General features: G+C 34.1%; 1 protein-coding gene across 1 annotated transcript; it reads right to left on the bottom strand.

Annotated features, from left to right (window-relative positions):
• Positions 1–627: 627 nt before the first annotated feature.
• Positions 628–11,758, bottom strand: LOC123668311 (trypsin-like). The gene is made up of 6 exons (XM_045602071.1): positions 11,492–11,758; positions 5,856–5,963; positions 4,846–4,966; positions 3,307–3,453; positions 2,400–2,528; positions 628–1,076 (listed from the first exon to the last, which is right to left on the bottom strand). Exons 1-6 carry the CDS (start codon positions 11,756–11,758, stop codon positions 871–873), a joined length of 978 nt encoding a protein of 325 aa, XP_045458027.1. The 3' UTR covers positions 628–870.
• Between the last annotated feature and the right edge of the window lie 9,855 nt (positions 11,759–21,613).

Here is a 21,613-nt window from a genome sequence, read left to right as displayed (position 1 = left end):
TGGTATAATTTAAGCAAAAAATTATCATGAAGATACTGACTTTGAAAAAATTATTCTTACTGTATATTTTAAGACATAGTAATATATAAATAACAAATTTAATCTTTGGCATTAACTTTAATTTATATAATACAACTACAATAACTATTTTACTTAAACTTAACTGTTAAACTTAAACTTACTTTATATATTTTGTATGGTAACTTGTATGGCTTATTCATTTACATACATACATGTCAAACATGATTAATACAATACTGTATAACAAAATGTAAAAATAATTTTCATAATCAACAAAGTGTAATTCGTTTGAAATAAAATTGGTTACAAGTCCGACTGGGGTAGTACCTCGACCTTACAGAAGATCACAGCAAAATAATACTGTTTTCAAGCAGTATTGTGTTCCTGTTGGTGAGTAAGGTGACCAGAGCTCCTGGGGGGATTGGGGATTGGGTCGGCAACGCGCTTGCGACGCTTCTGGTGTTGCAGGCGTCTATAAGCTACGGTAATCGCTTACCATCAGGTGAGCCGTACGCTTGTTTGTTGACCTAGTGACATAAAAAAAAAAAAAGTCTTTGTATTTTTTTTAAATTAGTAATTTGTTTTTTTCTATTTTAGTTCAATAATATTATATATGTAATATTTTCATGTTGAATTACTTTTTATATAATATTTAGTATTAAGAGTTTAATCATAGCGTAGTTAATATTTATGATCAATCAAATTAAAAAATATAGTAACCAACAATCCATAGTAGAGAAGTGTGGCAGATTAAACCCTGACCCTTGACCTTCACAAAGATACCTTCGTCCTATAAGAGGTCATTACAGGTATTATAGCACAAAATTTATTATGGAATAGGGCAATTTTCTAATGTATCTTTTGCCCTAAGGAAATGGCAGTGCTTTTAATCCAATCAACATATGACGCCACTCTTGTATAAACCCCTGGTCTCGCTCGCCTGGCACAGCCTGACCCCCAGGAGACAACACCTTGTAACTGCCAGCGATTGCTGTAACAAGCCAAGGGACCTCCAGAGTCCCCCTTGCACGCGTCTACACCCCCAGAGAGTACACCTGAAAATAGAATTTGTGTTATTTTTATAGGTCCAACATATTTTTTTATACCTAGCTCTCCGACATGTTCAGAGAAAGTATCTTTCGGGCTCTTTCATACCAGTTCAAGTTTTCATACCTCTTGCACTTTAATTTCGCACATTATTTCTTTCTTTCATTCAGCCACAGTATCACCAGGCGTGGGTTCCCCTCCTATCTATTGTTAATACTTTTTTATATGAGAATAAATGTACAGGGTGAGTTTATAAACATACTTATTTCTTGCCTGGAAGTTTAGTGTGTATTTTAAACATACTGTATACTAAAAACTTTCATTGTTTTAAATGTATGTGCTATTATAAATTAAAAATAACAATTAAACACCTGTTTTTTTATTGCTGCGGACAAGAATAATAGTCTCTAAAACTAACTTCAAAACAATAATGGCATTAACGCAAATAAATATTATTGGATTTAATTCCTTAAAGATATTGGATTTGATATAAAGCCAGTGGTACGAAAAAATAGAGGGTGTCAAATTGTGTAAAACAGAACGCTGCCCTGAAAGTGACATTTTACAGAATAATTGTGTTTGCTCGCAAACGAAGAAACAAAACCGACTTCAATTACATCGACAAGTAATACAACGTAGATCGACGAAAAAATAGTCAAGCAACTACGCGTTATCAAAGATTACTCAAAAAGTAGTTATCAGATCTCAATAAAATTTATATGTGACCACATGATAAACATCATCTTTCGATTAAATTAAAAATTATCAAAATCGGTACACCCAGTAAAAAGTTATTGCGGATTTTCAAGAGTTTCCCTCGATTTTTCTGGGATCCCATTATCAGATCCTGGTTTCCTTATCACGGTACTAAACTAGGGATATCTCCTTTCCAACAAAAAAATAATAATCAAAATCGGTACATCCATTAGAAAGTTATGCGGTATAATACAACGTAGGTCGACGAAAAAAGCGTCAAGTAAAAACGCATTATTAGATATAACTCGAAAAGTAGTTGTTAGATCTCAAATAAATTTAAATGGGACCAATTGGCACACACCACCTTTCGATTAAAACAAAATTTGTCGAAATCGGTCTACCTGGTCAAAAGTTCTAATGTAACATACATAAAAAAAAATACAGTCGAATTGAGAACCTCCTCCTTTTTTGGAAGTCGGTTAACAAAGTATCTTTGCGAGAAAGAGACAAACATATTTTTAAATGTCACGCCAACCATTTTTAAGGAGTAAACTCTAGAAACGTATCAGAGCTTACACACACACACACACACACACACACTTTTAATAATGCTAGCTAAAATTAACTCAACTTACCAGCACACAACATGGAATCTAATATTGTCTGCTGACAACCTCCTAGCACTTTCTCCTTCCTGCAAGTAGTCTGGTCCAGTACTGGCACGGCCGCTGCCCTTAACACTGGCGCGAAATTTTCAGTACCCTCTGAACAAAAATGTGTCTTATGAAGAACGACAAATGTTTAAACAAAGTAATACACAAAGTAGTACAGTAAATATAATAAGGGTAAGGTGTTAGTTGAAAATTTATTAGCTAAAATCAAAAGATGGCAACGTGTTAGCAAACGCAGTGTGGGATGTCCTCCGGCCCGATGGACCGACGATTTACGTAAAATTGCCGGTGGAGGTTCGATGAGGATTGTGGAAAACCGGGATGTCTAGCACAAACTTGGGGAGGCCCATGTCCAGCTGTGGACTGCGATAGGCTGAGCTGACTGGCTGGCTACACTTTTACTGTTCTTTTGTAAAATCTTACAAGAAAACAAATAAAACCTAATAGTCCCATTATCACAGAGTTTAATACTAAAGTTATTATATTATAAGTAATAAACATATAAATCTTAATCAGTAATTCGTGTTCAAACTTAACTCGTCTCGTGTCCATCGAAAAAAGGAAACGTTTTGAGATGATGAATCGTTATGAGATCTTTCTATTAAGTTTCTTCCTATATATTATCTTTAGCTTCAAGTCCATAATGGAATTCGAAGCTCATTTGGCTATCAAAAGTTATCCACAATAAGAGCAAGTTTTATCTTCGCCTTTTCCGTGTAAGTACGCTTACAGACTGTTCTGTACACATTTTACTGTGCAATTATTAGTGCAGTACTCAGTACAGCAATATAATAATCAGAGCAGAATATTGGTAAAACTTTATCGAATAATTGCTTCACGGATAAAAAAAAATATTAAAAAATTCTGGTACCTGCCTGGTATCCCCAGCCACTGACAGCACACCACCGCCCAGTGGTGTCAGCTTGGTCTGGCAAGCAGATTGGTCTGACGTGACTGTTGAACTGAACTCCTGAACGAGATACCAGGACAATGGCTATGTCATTACTGTGAGGACCATCTAAAAGAAGAATTATATACCTATTTAACGGTTCATTTTTTTGTTAATTTATTGGCCAATACATAACAAATACATTATCCTTTGTAATTTAAGTACCACGAACACCTCGCGGGTTTATCTGGGTACAGAGAGTCACTCGGTTAATTCCGTTTGTTTTCGTAAAAAATATTTTTAAAGCGTGATTTCGTGGTACTCTTTTTTTATGTCACTAGGTCGGCAAACAAGCGTACGGCTCACCTGATGGTAAGCGATTACCGTAGCTTATAGACGCCTGCAACACCAGAAGCATCGCAAGCGCGTTACTGACCCAATCCCCAATCCCCCCAAGAGCTCTGGTCACCTTACTCACCAACAGGAACACAGTACTGCTTGAAAACAGTATTATTTAGCTGTGATCTTCTGTAAGGTCGAGGTACTACCCCAGTTGGGCTGCTCCATATTTTGGGCAGGAAATTCCTGCTGTGCCCTACCTCAGTTAAAATAAAAAATAAACTCTTATACATTTAAATAAACTCTTATACATTTCTTGCAGTTCTCTGGGCAGTTCGTTAACATATTCAGGTATTAAATAGTCGTCAGTTCTCTTTCCATACTTATTGTTAGTTTTTGGTAAGTGATATTTAATTCATGCAAAAGAATTAGAAATATTAAGCATTTTTCCCGCCTGCAGAAGTACTTCAAATTTGCAATCAAGTTTGGGTTATAGAAAGACAATTTACAGCCTACCTAGTCACAATTTAGCTTTGCATTGTTAAAAAATCGTTAAAATCATTTTTAAGGACGTTATACGATGCCTTTAAAAGTTAATTAAAGTTGCCGTGTTAGATTTTCTGTGAGAACTTATAACTACTTTGTTTAACAAGGGAGAGATAAGAAGTCAAAAAGAAAGTTTTATTAATAGTTATGATGACGACCGCTCTGGTGTAATGTTGCGGGTGCCGTATCGGCGGCGCCTAAACACCGACGGTCGCCGGTTCGATTCCCGCTCGCAGTGGATATCCAGTCAGGTTGATAGTTTTTGTGGGTATCCCCATCGTGCCTCAGAGAGCACGTTAAGCCATCGGTCCCGGTTGTTATCAAATACACCTGATAGCGATCGTTATGTAGTAGGGAATATATCCGCCAACCCGCATTGGAACAGCGTAGTGGAATAAGCTCTGATCCTTCTCCTACATGGGGAAAGAGGCTTATGCCCAGCAGTGAGACATTACAGACTGAAGCGATTTCAATATTTAAACATTTATTAAAATACCTTAGTAGTTACAAAAACACTTTTAATATTAATTTATTTAGTTAAAAGCAGAAATGCACGGAATTTTTATTGACTACTGTATTTTTCTTTTTTTATATATATGTTACACTCAATGGTGACTATAAAAACGCTATACTAACTTTTCCTAAATTCGGGATGCAGAACAACCTTCTCAGCTAAGAATCTGTTCTCGTGCTTATCCTGCATCTTCAGACGATGTTCTCCAACCAGTAATCTGATATGATCCAATTGGAGTGGTTGCTGAAATTACAGATACAAACATAAAGAAAATGTTTTCTAAATTGTATTATAAACATATCTATACAAATAAATGAAATCGGGGTGTCTGTTTGTCATATGAAAATAATCGATTTTAACTAAATTCATATGTACACGGTACATCTACCAAAATAACAATTTTTAATAATTTTTGTCAGTCTGTCTGTCTCTGTAAAATAAATTGATAATGCTAATATAATATTATATATAATATTGAATGCTTAATTTATGTTAAAAGTCCAAGAAAGAGGGTTATAAAATAAAATCATCATCCATCATCATCATCATTCCAGCCTATTGTAGTCCACTGCTGGACATAGGCCTCCACAAGTTCGCGACAAAAATGGGTGAACTCGTGTGTTGCCCATAATCACCACCCTGGGCAGGCGAGTTGGTGACCGCAGGGCTGGCTTTGTCGCACCGAAGACGCTTAAAATAAAATAAAAATCTAAAACTAAACTAGCCTAAGTCACTCCTTATTAGATCAGCTATCTGCCAGTGAAAGTCGTCCAAATCGGTCAAAATCGGTCCAACCCTTTCAGAGAGTAGACGGAACAAACAGACAGACAGACAAAACTTATAAAATGTGTATGTCAACTCCGATGCACGAGTGGAGTTTACTCCTTCAGATCGACTGTTCAAATAGGCTCAAAAAAGGCTTACTAGTCTAAGAAAAAGATTAATACTATATCAATAATCAAATGGTAAATAAATGAATCAAATAACTCCATCTACATAGATGGCGTTACAAGAAACGTAACGAGGTCATTCGCTTCGTAGATCGTACTCCTCGTATTTTTTAATACCGGGATTCTTATATGAAAATCGATTATCAATAAGTTAACTCCAAAAACAAAGCTATGTGACTAACCTTATCAAAACAATGTGCAGCAGACAAAACAAGCCTCTCCGCTATGACAGCACCTCCGCAATGGTGTTCAAACGTTAGCTTGTCAGCATCTAGCATCTGTATCTCCACCTGAAACATTAAAAATAACCTTTGAGAAGTATTCTGGTACAAATAAAGTATACTTCCTTCCTCTTATAAATAACAGGATTCTCCGTACAAAAAGGTGAGTGTAGAATCAAGTGTAGAACCTAGCTTAAGGAGTATGGGGTTTAAGAGATAATTGAGTACAGTAAGGATGAACTTAATTCGTCGCAAAAGTCATAAAAAGTTTTTACATTAAATTCATTTATCCATTTTTTATACAATTTTAAAAAAATAATATAATTTTTGTTTTAATTATAATTTCTATATTTAAATCCTTTAACTGCTGCTATTTGAGATTATCTACTTAGGATTGTCATATAGAGTAAATTAATTTTATTACTTAAGCAAAAAAAAAAACACAAAATCATCATCAAAAACGAGAAGCATCTTATTTTAAACGTCGCTAAGACAACCTAAATACCAAGTCATCTTTAGGTTTTAAGCTATTATACAACAATGTGTGTCAAATTGTTGTATTGAGGCTAACGCATTGTATGCAAAGTCTTATACAAAGCATCTTTGTTGATTGACGCTTGGTAAGGCAGAACGAGATTTCGTTTATGGTTCTGTACAAAATTTAAGAAAACTGTATGATGTATTGAGGAATTTAGAAGGTTGGTATTAAGATATAAGCTTTTTGGAACTAAATTGTATAAATATCAAATAACAATACAAACATTACAAGTGGAAGTACCAGAAATTGTTATACCTTATAAAGCCTGTAACATCCCACTGCTGGGCAAATGCATTTTTCCCGATATAAGAGAAGGATCGGAGCTTAATCTACCGCTCTATCCCACTGCGGGTTAGCAAATAAATTCCCTACTATGAGTAACGATCGCTATCAAGTGTCATTGACAACAACGGGGACAGTTGCACATACGAGTAACTATTTTTTCTTACGGCTTATATCTTATAATGACCGCTCTATTGTAATGGTGCGTATGCCGTATTGGTGTGTGAGTGGAGCAGCGTGGTGGATTAAGCTCGAATCCTTCTCCTACATGGAGAAAGAGTTCTATACCCAGCGTTGGGATGTGACAGACTGAAATATCATTTGCAACTGATACGTAAAGCCGTACTTACGCTTGGATAAAAATAAAACTTGGGACATTTTCAATATTTTCAAATATTTGTATAATTATTTTAAAATTTGGTTATAGTTCTAAGAACATCCATCAACTTTTATACTAAAAGAATTCTGTTTCGCAAGTTCCATAATATTGTTTAAATACCCACGTCTTTTTTTTCTTCACTGCCCACGTGTTCACAACATTTCTTTCATTGTAGTTCCGCTATGAATAAATGATCCACTTTTACTAAATTGAAACTTCTTTGGAATCGGTGTGATTTGAAACTAGATGTAACGAAAATTCGTCATGATAAAGAAGCAAACACATAAATGAGAATAATACGAGATAATACGAGAATGAGACAGAATATACTACTGCTCAAAAAACATAATTAAGCGTTTCGTTTCGCAAGGCGCTTCCGACATTCTCACGGGGCCGTGATCATAGTCGATAGAACAAATAGCAAAGGCTTCCTTCCTACGACTTTCAAAAGTTTGAAGGATACATTTTTTAAAATACCTTTAGAAGGAACGTTCATTCTGATTCCTACTAGATGGCAACTATTTTCCAAACCGGCTCTCCATACGACACTGTGATCCTAGGATCCTAGATCCTAGGGTCTACAGTAACATAGTTATACGAAAACAAAATAACCTTTTAACCGTGGATCTCCAAAATAATAGCAGCAATTTAAAAGTGAAAGTTCAATGAGCATTCGTTTCTGAACGTTGCATCATGGCGGACTTGTTGATATTGGCGCGTTTTTTTTTTTTGTTAATTTTCGCGGGTTCCTTTAATCGTTTCGTTAAGTAATCAATAATTAGTCTGTCACATAGTGAATGATTCATTTTAAAATTATTTATTTATTGATATTTATGTCTGATAACTTTTTACAATTTTGACACATGACATAATTATGTGTACATATTTACGTGCTATGGAAACTTGGTTTTTATATACACCCAATTCCAGTTGTTATAAAATTATTTTATACTAACTTTTACCCGAGGTTTTGCTCGCATTGAATTTTTATTAACAAAAAGTATCCTATGTTACTTCTAATACCTCCAAGTATACTTGGAGGTATTAGAAGTATTATGTATTATGTATTCCATGACGACCGGTTAAGTAGTTTTTGCGTGAAATCGTAACAAACAAACTTACATTCACATTTATAATTGCAACCTGTGCCCGCGGCTTCGCTCGCGTTGAAATTAGTATGTCACAAAGTTTTCCCGGCAAACTTCCAGTGAAACTTTCATCAAAAGCGGCTTAGCCGTTCCGCAAACCTTCCTCTTGAAGCTTTCTCTCCATTGGTGAAACCGCATGAAAATTCGTTCAGTAGATTTTGAGGGAATCGATCACATACACTTTTGGGGACTTTATGAAGATATGCATAACTATCAAGATGTTTAACGCAAATTATTTTTTTATTTCAGTCACTTGAAATGCTTATCACACTGAGTAACTTTTTAAAAGGCACAATTTAGTATAATTTAATAGTTATTTTTATAAAAACCTCTCTATACACAACATTTTTAGTTTTATTTTCAGGCTGCAGTATAAATAACCTATCGGGCAAACTTATAGCTGCTGTATATGTTTTATACAAACTATCAACACCAATTAAACCATCTTAACGGTGGAATATCGCAAAATCCGTTCTTAGCGGACGTCTACTAACTATAGTCTACCTCCCTGCCAAATTTAATCTTCGTCCATCCTGGATGGATCGACCATCCAGCGGTTTTTGAGTTCTCGTCATGAGTGAATCATTTGCCTTTCTCTTTAATATATGTATATAGATTACGATGGATCATTTGGATACCTTCTTCAAAAACATAGGACTTTCATACAAACTTCCAACCCCCGTTTTATCTCCTTAGGGGTCGAGTTTCGTAAAATCTTAGTGGTTGTTTACGCCTTATAAGGAACCTACCTCCCAAATTTCAAGTGTGTAGCTGTTATAGTTTTGCAGATTTCGTGATGAGTGAGTCAACCTAGCATCCCCCGTTTTAACCCCAAAAGGGAGTTGATTTCTAAAGATACATTATTTAGACACCATCTCACCATCTATAGAGCTTACTTTTTAAATTTCAAGTCTCTTACTTCATAAACATAGGACTTTCATACAAACTTCCATCCCCCGTTTTATCCCCTTAGGTGTCGTTTCGTAAAATCCGTTCTTAGCGGTTGTCGACGCCTTATAAGGAATTCCAAATTTCAAGTGTGTAGCTGTTATAGTTTCGGAGTTTTCGTGATGAGTAAGCGACCTTTCGCTTTTATATATATATAGATTAGTAATTAAGGGATATTAGGGATTTATTAAAGTTTTCAATGTTGTGATTTGTATTTTTATGGTCAATTAACTTGCTTATGTTCATATCAAAAGCTGTACTGTTAGGAGTATTATAGTTTCAGAATAGAAAATTTAAATTAAAAGAAATAAAAAATATTTGTTAGCAGATTGATAAATTGATTCAGGTTTAATCCTAAGTGGATATAACAATAACCGCTTCTTCACTTACAAATTATCATATTTATAGGAAAACAAGCGACTGATCAGAAAATTAGTATTAACTATTCGGAAGATAGTGTCACCATCTTTGTACTGTTCCGGTATTAAGTGAATAAATAATAAGAGTGATATCGACACAAAATACAATATTACCATAGTTGTCAGAATTACGAATTTAAATGCTAACACTATGTGTTGATAATGCTTATTATTGTTAATATTTTACAACTACCGTCATATAACTTATTGATGTAAATAATGTCGGTTTTTTCCGTTTGCGAGCAAAAAATATTTATCAAACAAACACTGATTTGTAAGTTTTATAAAAAGTAATTAATTGAATGTTACCGCAAACAATTTATATTTTCAGTACCAATGGCAATGAACTACAGCCTAGTTCATTCTGGTCTTGGCTACTTCATGCAGGTTAAGAGAGTATTAATCAAACTACTTTATATTGTGCAGATAGTCAATTTTATGGAAATTTAGTTATTAGGATTGAGTATTATTAAATAAATTCAAAATCACAAAATTATTATATATTCTATTTTTTTTCTTTTACTTATTTATATTTATATATAATTATTATATATTCTATTTTTTTTCTTTTACTTATTTATATTTATATACCACCTGCCCATCTGAAAAGCAATATCCCTTTCATTATCAGGTTGTCTGGAAGAGATTGCTTCTTAGCAATAAGATCGCCTGGTTGTACAATTTGTTACTATAATTGCGTGTAATGTAAATTTTGTGCTTTTTTTAAATGTGCAATAAAATATATTATTATTATTTTATCGAAGTTAGCTTCAAAAGCAATTTTGAATGATTAGTTATAGTTGAAGTAAAACTACCACCGATCCGGAATGTACATACAAGGATACAAGAGGAAGCGTTCGCGTTATGTAGCGTCGGCTTCCATCGTACCCAAACCAGGCAATCAAACGACAAATATTGAAATAGTACTTATTGCCACTTTTAAGATTTAAAAAGGTGCTTGTAAGATCATTCAAAATAAACTCTTCAGCTTCCTATATTTTGATACAAGCTAATTCGTACGGTATCGATTGTAATTAAGTTATTATTTACCTTGTTCACAGGTTCACACCATAACTCGAGAACGAATTTACAGATTTTTTCACATTTTTTAAGAAGGATTTTTTATCTACTAATATTAAAAATATATTAAAATGTTTATACTTTTAAAATTATCAATAATCTTTAGAAATGAAAATGCACCACTAAATGGTTAGCGCAAAATTCGAGGATGGCTTGTCCAATTTTTTTTCAAGTTTTCTAAAACTTTATAGAATACTAGCTGTGCCTCAGGTTACGCCCACGTTAATTTGAGAAAAAAACTCAAACAGAACGCACTCAAATATTAGCCTTCATCGAAACAGTAGTTCCTGAAATTAGCGCGCTCAAACATTCAAACTCACCAGATTTTTAATATTATTATAAATTGTTATGAAATTAAAAATACGTAAATTGATACGTAAAAATTATTTAATTAAAATTCATATTTGGCTATTAGCGAGACTGGACAGATACAATTTTTTTTTTCGAATTTACTAAGTCTGTATAAAAGGGGATCTTGCAGAATAAAACATTACAGAAATTTAGATAAATTGTGCAGACAAAAAAAAAATAATTTTAGACAACAATGTTTATTCAAACTTCACGCGTTCAACAGAGGACAGAATAACGTCTACCAGATTAGCTAGTTAAATTGGATTTTTTTATTGATCCTATCTGTAACATCCGAACCCACCGGAAGCTGGACTGACCAGAAACAAACATTTATACAAATGTCCATTCCGATTGGGAATCGAACCTACACCCACCGATGCTTAGGCACACGGCACACTCACCATTACACCAGAGCGGTCGTCAAAAAAGAGATTTGATGTGTGCGACCTTACCTGCCAAGGGAACGCCCCATAAGGCGCTTCAGAGCCACCAACGATTTTCCCTCTTCTCAGAGTAAAGTCCACAGTCCTAGTACCGCACTTCACTTTTTCTTTCCCCGGTTTAATCAAATTCTGATTGAAATAGTTCATTGAATTACTATTAAAGGCCTTCGATGGGCGGGTCCTATTCCTATAAAATTCCATGTGATTGATTTGAGACATAAAAACTTGGCATGAACAGATGTTTATGATGATAATAAACAAAATTGGCGTAATCATTTTTTATGTCCAAAAAAAAAATAACCAAAAAATAAAAGTAAAAATTACAAAAATACACTTATTTTCTTGACATAAATTTAATTTTTTTTTTAAATCTTAAAACATCGTAATATTTTGAACACAAAAAAAATACGTCTGCACAGCGCGACAGTCAGTACCGAAATGCGCATCTGACATCGGAACAAATCGTTTTTTTTTTCTCTGATCACAATGCCATATGTGTTACACATGAAATGTGGGTCACGGGATCGATCTTGAGATGCATCTTTTGTTAGAATATTGTCACAGTTAATTCGATTGTGTGTAACGCATTTTAATTAATGACTTAATTTATTACAAGAAAGTATATACACAAAGAAGGTTTGTCTTTTTTACAGAATAGAACAGGGACATCATTGTTCTGACATTTTTTTTTTGTTTACTTTTATCATAACCTTAGTGTCAAATTATTCGTGCAATAACACAAAATAGTTTTCATACCAACATTTCATTAATATTTTTAATAATTTTAATTTTAAGCAAGTATTCTTAGTGAGTGAGTGAGTTCACGTTATTTTTGGCGTAAACTTGTGGAGGCCTATGTCCAGCAGTGGACTGTATAGGCTGTAATGATGATCATGATTCTTAGTGAATATTATAATAAATAATGTTTTTTTTTTCTTTTTGATTAACTTATAACAATCATTGTAAATGAAACAAATTTTCGGATATTATCGCGGTTTATTAAGTTTTTTAGATACTCGACGTTTCGGATACTTATAAGCTGTAAATTGTGTAAAGCATCCGAAACGTCGAGGATATAAAAAAATTAATCAACCGCGCTAACATCCGAAACACTCGTTTCATTATAATTAAAATTCGCGTAAACATTAGAAAACAATAAGCATTATAAAACTGAATTTAGTAATATAGGCAAAATTTTACAAAACAGCACGATATTATTTTCCTTAACGCAAATAGGTCTGTGTTGATAAACTCCAAAAATACTAAAACGATTTTGTTAATTCTTTCATCATTGGATAGATAAACTCTCTATTATAAGCTTTAAAACATCTCGGTGTTACTTAAAAAAGCAGAACAGTAAGTAGTAACTATAAATTTCAAAATTAGTGAAAACGCTCCAAGTGTTAAAATGCTCTTTCAGTACCCTTGACCATTTCAGGTTAATGTCTGTATAGGCCCCGTATTTAACAATCGTTTTGCAACGATAGATAAGTGACTACAAAATGGTTGTATCTGAAAGGTTTATTATACGAATTATTTCGTCACTGTGACGACATATTTGTATCGTAAAAGTTTTACTATTCAATAAAGGAATCAATAATTTACTTATAAAATGGCAAAAAATATAATTGAGAATGATTCTACTTGTGATTATAAATTTGATTATGTCTTATATATAAAATTCTCGTGTCACAATGCTAGTTACAATACTCCTCTGAAACGGCTGGATCGATTTTTATGACATTTTGTGTGCATATCGGGTAGATCTGAGAATCGGCCAACAATCTATTTTTCATACCCCTAAGCTCCAGGGATTAAGGGGGTTAATAACATATATGGCAAAACAACGTTTGCAACGTCAGCTAGTAATTATATAATAGGTTTTATTTGTGTTCCGGCGACAGACAATGTCAACTGACATGTCTTGACATGTTGATGAGACAGTGATACTCCTGGTTGCAGTTTTCCATAGGCTACGGTATTTACTTACCATAAGACAGGCTTAACGTTTGTTGGGCATTATAACCGGCAAAATTATAATTTATAAATTTTATGAACTGTCTACGAAAACATTAAATAAAGTCAAATGTTCACAATTTGTAAGGTATCCTAATGACCACTTTGACACAGTACTTAATGTATTCAAATTTGTAACAGCTATTAAGTGAATTTTTATATTATTAAGTAAATTAAACTACGTAAAATATTAATCTTATTGACGTGACAACGTCTAATAAATCGATGAACGCCGGCTGAATGCACGAAAAAGGATGACTCATTGTCCCGTTACGCTCGATGTACGCTTGCGCCCTATCTATCTCTCTTCCACTCGATTGGCCTATGCGTCCAAGGAGATGTTTTGTTATTGTTGTCACGTTAAACTATCGTCCGTTAACTAACTTTACAGACAACCAATTTTTTTTATTCATTATAGTAATGTAATAAAAGTAAAATATTAAATTTGTTATATATTTGAATAAAAAATATATTCGCTATTACGATAGTGATCCAAACTCAAAACATTCATAAAAAATTGGGACGGTTATTTCTCATACATTTTTTAATAATAAAAAAAAAAAGATTTGAAAAATCCACGTAGCCATAACAAATACCGTGTAAATAAATTTGTTCCAATGTCAGCCATCATTTACATATTTATGTGTATAATTATCGATATATTTTTAAATTACGCCGTAGACTTAGACTTATTTATTATTCTATGTTAAGGGTTAAGCCTACTTTAATTTAGGTACAATTTTTTTTACTTTTCCACCACCTGATGGTAAGTGAAGATGCAGCCTAAGATAGTGCGCGCTTGCCTAGAAGATGTCTATTCACTCTTGATTTGAAGATACCCAAGTTGTAATTATTTGGAAAAACGGAAGCCGGGAGGGCATTCTTAATTTTTGCGGTGCGTATTAAGAAAGAGTAAGCAAAACGCTTAGTGCGAGATCGTGGGATTTCAACCACGTAGCGGTGCACACTCAAGCGATGTCTTGCGATTCGGTGGTAGAATGGTGATGGTGGAACCAAATTGTGCAGCTCTTGAGCACACTCTCTCTCGGCAAACATAATTATGTTCAACCTAATGATAAGCGGATATCGTCTACAACGCCTGGAACATTGGGAGCGCATTCCTGACCCTACTACCCCTGACTCTCCTCAATAGCTGGGTATCTTACTTACCACATGACAACACCACTACTTGAATACACTTGATTAACTGTAATTCAGTAAGGCTGAGATACTTCCCCAATCGAGCTACTCCAAATTTTGAAATTTCCTGCTGTGCCCTTGCTCAATAAAAAAAACTTATTAAATTAAACTAGCAGCCGTTTACGGTATTTGATTATAACACTCACTATGGTTCCGTTTTCCATGACAAATCGCCGCACTCTTATTTTGGACTTGGTTCTTAACCTTGACTCAAAATTCCACATGGCAATTCATACAGCACGGTCTAAGTTACGAAAAGTTTATACTATATAGATAAGGTCACCAATAGTTTTTTTCTATTATAAGTCCTAATTCATTTTGCTTAATTCGCACAACTATTCAATATATTCAACATCTCAAACATGAAGCAAACGGCAAAAATAAAAATATATCGACGAAATGAATGTACCCGTACTACGTCTACGTCTCAACGGTGGCACCATGCTCATAATTCTTATTTTTCTTTAAGATAATTAAATAAAATGGGTCAGTTTACGGGCTGAAAAATTTAATGCAATAAATAATTATGTTACGACTTATATATGTTTTAGCATTATGTAACGAAAACCACAAATAAAATTAAAAATCTAACCATAACATCCCTTTAAATAAAACCGCTTTAAACCGGCTTACACCGCCTTAACATTTGTTCCAATTTCGAATGCATGGCTGCATCAGTTATCTACATAGATAGCTTTGACCCATAATCTGTGTAAATGTGCAAAGGACGCGCAAGTAAATATTGTACGCAGAAAATATGCTAATTTTTTTTTTTTTTTTTTTCATTGAAGCCATGATAGTATTATTATCTCTTGCTAGTAGTTTTATTTAAAGTAAGTTGTCATTACAATGTTAAATTGTAATGCAACCATACAATTTTGGTTAATTGAAAATTTGTCTGTTTGAATTTTGCAATAATTAACTCGTTCTTTTTTTATTCTTTAATTAATTTTAAGGACTTTTGTCCTAAAAGGACACGCCAGTCCCAATCTCGTTCTTAGTTTTTACATTTGTATACACTATAGATAAGTCGTTTATAAAAATAAATTGTACGTATTAAACTACTGTGTACTGAGTGGCTACGGTACTAAAGAATATATCCACCCCATCTCTTCCCGTGGGTGTCGTAAGAGGCGACTAAGGGATAACACAGTTCCGCTACCACCTTGGAACTTAAAAATCCGACCGGTGGCGAGATAACCATCCAACTGCTGGCTTTGAAATACACAGGCCGAAGACGGGCAGCAGCGTCTTCGGTGCGACAAAGTCAGCCCTGTGGTCACCAAACTTGGGTGACTTTCACGTGGAGTTCACGTTATTTTTGGCGCAAACTTGTGTAGGCCTATGTCCAGCCGTGGACGGTATAGACTGTAATGATGATGATGATGAAATAATGAAATTTGTACAAAATATGAAGGTATAATAATATAATTCTATTGATAAAAAATTTTGATTTTTGAATTTTTGGGGTAAGGATCTATCTGATGATCGTCACAGATCATCGAATATCGCGGATATATTCTATTACACTTTTTTCTATTTGTTGGAGGTTCCGAAATACACTAAATTTAGTAATAAGTATTGGATTATATATTTATACGCATAGCTGTCGAAAAGTTAAATGAAGATCTTGCCCGTATTGCTAAGTGGTCTCAGGCTAATGCACTGTCGTTGAATCCCAATAAGACTAAATACATGTTGCTAGGCACCCGATCTCAAGTACAAAAAATGTCGTACACATGTCGAACGAGTAGCTGAGGCGCGTAATTTAGGCATCCTCGTGGATGAATGCTTAAAATTTGAAAAAAACGTCATACAAACCGCAAGCAATTGTTACTACAGACTGAAATTGTTGTATAAAATACGAAATTCTTTATCTGTGGTCCTTCGCTTAAAGCTATGTGAGTCATTAGTCTTGTCAAAGTTTAACTACGCAGATGCCGCGATAGGATCTTGTCTACTCTCTCAATCAAAAAAAATAATAATAATAATAATACAAAAAGTACAGAACGCATGTGCTCGATTTTGTTTTGATGTGCCTTTCCGTGCGCATGTGTCGCCCTTCCTCAACGAGGCCAAGATCCTTCGTATGGACAAAAGAATGACTACACTTTGCTACACTTCTATTTGGCATAATTCGTTACAAAACGCCGCCTTACCTATATGATAAACTGCAATGGGCGAGTGATAGGCAGCTTAATCATAACACTAGAGGATCGGGGTACATGCTCATGACCCGTGCACACAGAACAGCAGCATTTCGGGGTAGTTCTAGATACATGGCGACAAAGTGCTGGAATGATTTACCTTCACCATTACGATCTCTTGAAACGGTGAATAATTTCAAAATTAAACTATGTTTATACATTTTTTTAATTATTATTATTGTTTTTATGTTGGTATTTACCTATTATTATTGTTATTTTTTTATTTTTTTGTAAAATTATTGTATTTTATTTTAGTTGCGTGGTATGTACATTGTTGAACAGTTATCCTGTATTTTTTTTGTCTAGTCTTTAAGTTGTCTTTGGATCGATGTATGTATGTGAGTGTGAATAAACGATTATTATATTATTATTATTATTATAAGTGTCGGGTTGTCTGGAAGAAATGGCCAACTAGTCATAAAACCGCCTCTTGTACTACACATTCTTAAGTTGTCTGTATTATTATTACTTTGCATTTGCATATTGTGGTGTACGATAAAGAGTAAATAAATAAATAAAATAAGTAAGTGTACTTTACGAGTAACTCTGAGGGTACAGTTTGTTTAATAAATCTGAAAAAAGTATTTCGTTGCCTCCCTACAAGGGTGGAAGGCTCTTTGGGCTATAATTGAGCTTAAGGCCTCTAGCATCTTTAAAATATTAAGGCTTTAATACTTTTTTCTAATACCGAAGACAATGGAGTTTTAAAGCTACCTCGGCCTTACAGAAGATCACAACTAAATAATACTGTTTCCAAGCAGTGTTGTTTTCCTGTGCTGAGTAAGGGACCAGAGCTCCTGGGAGGATGTTTCTGGTTTTGCAGATGGCTATAAGCTACGGTAATCGCTTACCATCAGGTGAGCCGTACGCTTGTTTGCCTTCTTAGTTATATAAAAAGGTTTGGAATCATGATCAATAGTGGAATCGGAACGCATGTTGCATCCTGAGTCATTTAGACTCTAGTCTGTGTTTTGAACTAACCTAGCTTGTGTGGTGTGAGCTAGCCTAGGTTGTGTGTAGTACCTCCCTGTTGAGAATTAGATATTAGAGATGAGATGAAGTGTAATTTAAGCCAAATCCACTGATGGTTAATGCCCTGCCAAGGGCATCAATCCTTTTAAATCATTATCAGAAGCTTATAGTAGCAACCGGAAGTTATGGTCTTACGAGCTCTAAATGACAGTGGAAAAATCCACAAGGACAAACTACTAGACTAAAAACTTAATTATACCGCAGATAAAACGGAATGTCGTCGTATTTCGTTATTTGATAGGTTTTTTCAATGTTACGTTAATAATACTTGTGGAACGCAGGTGTGATAATCATAAGGGCATTATCGATAGGGGCTTAGAACTAACTTTTTGAATGCGTAAGTATAGTGAAATTTTTTAACCACTACGTGCTAACTGTTGACTAGGAATACCTATCAGTCAGTCAGTTCAGTCATTACAGTCCACTGCTGGACGTAGGTCGCCCCAAGTTTGTTCCAGACATACCAATTTTCCGCAATCCTCACCCAGTCTAAGTCGGCAATCTTACGTAGATAAAGATCCTGCGTTTGCCAACACGCGGTCTCTACTACAGGACTCATCTGCTCCAACGACCATCTGTCCTGCGTCACAGGTGGCCAGCCCACTGCCACTTCAACTTGTTAATCCTTCATCTTATTATTTATTTAAATTACAGAAGACATAAAAAGTGTGTGTGAGCTGATACACGTATTTATTTGTTTATTACATTGTTTCAACATATTTTCATATTTCTGAATCTTAGAAGCGCATCACGCTACAACGCTCCTTCTGGGAGCTCCTGGGGGGAATTGGGAGTAAGGTCGGCAACGCGTTCGTAATGCTTCTGGTGTTGCAGACGTCTATAAGCTACGGTAATCGTTTACCATCAGGTGAGCCGTACGCTTGTTTGCCGACCTAAGTGTATATAAAAAAAATTCTAAATACATTTTAGCTAAACTTTATTTGATTGAAATCTGAAGACCACAATCAAGTAGGTTGATCAAGAGCTCCTAACGATGCGTTACGTTGACAGCGGAGGTGTAATCGACTTTGTCTATTATATTGTCCTGTTCTATACCTGAAGGTTGTCTGGAAGAAATCGCTCTTAGTGATAAGACCGCCTTTGTACATCTTTCTTCGTATGTATCACGTTTTTTGTAACTTTTCTTTGTGATGTACAATAAAGAATATTTATATTTATTATTGTGCTTATCGATCGCTATAATTATATCTACAACATCAGACGCATCGTAAAGCTACTAGTAGGTGGACTATATACTTGTAATTTTGTTATCGGTAGTACAAAAATATTATATGCTGCCCGGAGAGGCTTCGTTCTGTCAAACGTTAATAGTAAATAATAATTATATTAAATTAATATAAAAGTCAATAATTTATTTTTAGTATTAAAATCTTAAGAAACATAAAAAAAATTAGCCGAATTGGTCGAGCCATTCTCGAGTTATGCGCTTAGCAACATTCATTTTTATTTATATAAGATAGATAAATAGTATATAAGATAAAGATTACTCCAAAAGTTATAATAATAATAAATACTCTTTATTGTACACCACAAAGAAACATTACAAAAAAAAGTGATACCTCCAAAGAAAGATGTACAAAGGCGGTCTTATCGCTAAGAGCGATTTGTTGATTGAAAAGTTTTAATCAGATCTCCATGAAATTTAAATGTAACCGCATACTAAACATCGGCTTTCGATTAAATTAAAAATCATCAAAATCGGTACACCCAGTAAAAAGTTATGCGGGTTTTCGAGGGTTTCTCTCGATTTCGCTGGGATCCTATATATATCAGATCATGGTTTCCTTATGATGGTACCACGCTTAGGATATCTCCATTCCAACAAAAAAAGAATTACACAAAATCGGTTCATAAACGACGAAGTTATCACCGAACATACTCGTATATACGGTCGAATTGAGTAGCCTCTTCCTTTTTTAAAATCGGTTAAAAACGAGAGTCAGTAATAAATATCAACGAGGGAAACCGCATGATTCTATTATATACTTTAATAATCAATATTACAAGCCTACTTCTGTTATCAGTATAAACTCAAAAAGTATATAGGCGTATACGCAAAGATGGTTTCACATTGCATCAGATTTCTGTGTAAAGAATTCAGTGCGTTTGTTTGAAAAATGCATCCATGTATTTTGTTACATTGCCTGCGGCCTATTGAAGATAAATAAGCAAATGATATTGTGGTATAAAGTCTGAGTATACATATATTACATAAAATTTAAAAGTTATAAGAATAAGGAATTTTAACCAAAAAAAAAATTATATATATATTTAAAATTAACAACCACGGGTTCAAATGCCTTTTGTTAAACATCCATTAATATATAATGCAACCAAATATATTCAAAAATGTTTAGCTAAAACATGTGTAAAATCGATAATAATTTAAACATTTTAGTGGATATGATGAATACTTCAATAAATATTTAACAATTTTGTCAAAATGATAGAGATAAGTGTCATAATGTAAATACACTAGAAACAATACATTATTTTTTTTAATTGTAATATTTAATAAAGCCGACGATATAATACAAAGGTAATAAGGTGTTACCTAAATAAATATTGTGATTGTGTGTTAAGGTTGCTGGATAGCAAGCACGGGTACATTACCTAAGTTTGTAATGCATGATTGATATTTTAAGATGAACGTTTTTATTGATTGATATTTTTGTTACCTTAACTTTTTTTTATTGGTTTTTTTTTTGTAAATGATTTTATTTGGTCATTCGTTAAGTATGTTTTTTTTTTTCATTTAATTTCAATGAGTAAGACTGATAGACTTATTATTATAGTAGTAATTAAATTTTGTCATAGTGACGATATGTTGACATCGTATTTACGATGACGTCGAAAATAATGAAGATCACAGCTAAATTATATTGGCTATTGATGCTACTGGTGTTACAGCCGTCTATAGTACAAACTAGCATCAGAATAAACGATCAAAATAAAGAAACGTTTGTTTGTCAGACTAGCTAAAGGACTACAAGCTTCTAACTAGCTATAAACATAATATTACAAATATTTAAGCCCTGATTTGCTTCAAACTTCTAAGAAGCTCAATATGACTCACTGTACAAATAACAACTGCGTAACTGATTTTTCGGAACTCTGACTTTCTATTTTTTCTACGAGGAAAAGTTTAATTAAAAAAATATATTTTCTTAACATTGTTCATAAAATCAATATAAAATTTAGTGACTATGTCCCAGTGTTTTATGTTGTGTTTACGATTCAGCTTGTAACATCCCACCACTGGGCATAGGCCTCTTTCTTCATGTAGGAGAAGGATCAGAGCTTAATCCACCACGCTGCTCCACTGCAAGTTTTTTTTTATACCACTAGTACTATCCCCAATTCCCCCAAAAGCTCTGGTTACCTTACTCATCAACAGGAACACAACACTGCTTAAAACAGTATTATTGTGCTGTGTGCTGTAAGGTTGAGGTAATACCCCAGCCGGGCTGCTCCATATTTGAACAGGAAATTTCCTGATGTGCCCCGTGTGCTGTGGTGTGTGCTATACCTCAGTTAAATCTAATATATAGAATTCTCGTGTCGCGGTGTTTGTAGTTAAACTCCTCCGAAATGGCTTGACCGTTTTTTTATGAAATTCTGTGTGCATATCGGGTAGATCTGAGAATCGGCCAAC

Source organism: Melitaea cinxia, chromosome 30, assembly GCF_905220565.1.
Source record: "Melitaea cinxia chromosome 30, ilMelCinx1.1, whole genome shotgun sequence".
Taxonomy (NCBI): Eukaryota; Metazoa; Arthropoda; class Insecta; order Lepidoptera; family Nymphalidae; genus Melitaea; species Melitaea cinxia.
This window is presented reverse-complemented; position numbering and strand designations above follow the sequence as displayed.

What these genes read in the sequence shown, in the direction of transcription:
- LOC123668311 (XM_045602071.1), bottom strand. Translation starts at nt 11,758, where the DNA reads ATGATTACGCCAATTTTGTTTATTATCATCATAAACATCTGTTCATGC. An exon ending in CTGCACATTGTTTTGATAAG is followed by an intron (nt 4,967 to 5,855) that starts GTTAGTCACATA and finishes CTGTAATTTCAG; the next exon opens with CAACCACTCCAATTGGATCA. An exon ending in TGGCTGGGGATACCAGGCAG is followed by an intron (nt 2,529 to 3,306) that starts GTACCAGAATTT and finishes ATTTTTGTTCAG; the next exon opens with AGGGTACTGAAAATTTCGCG.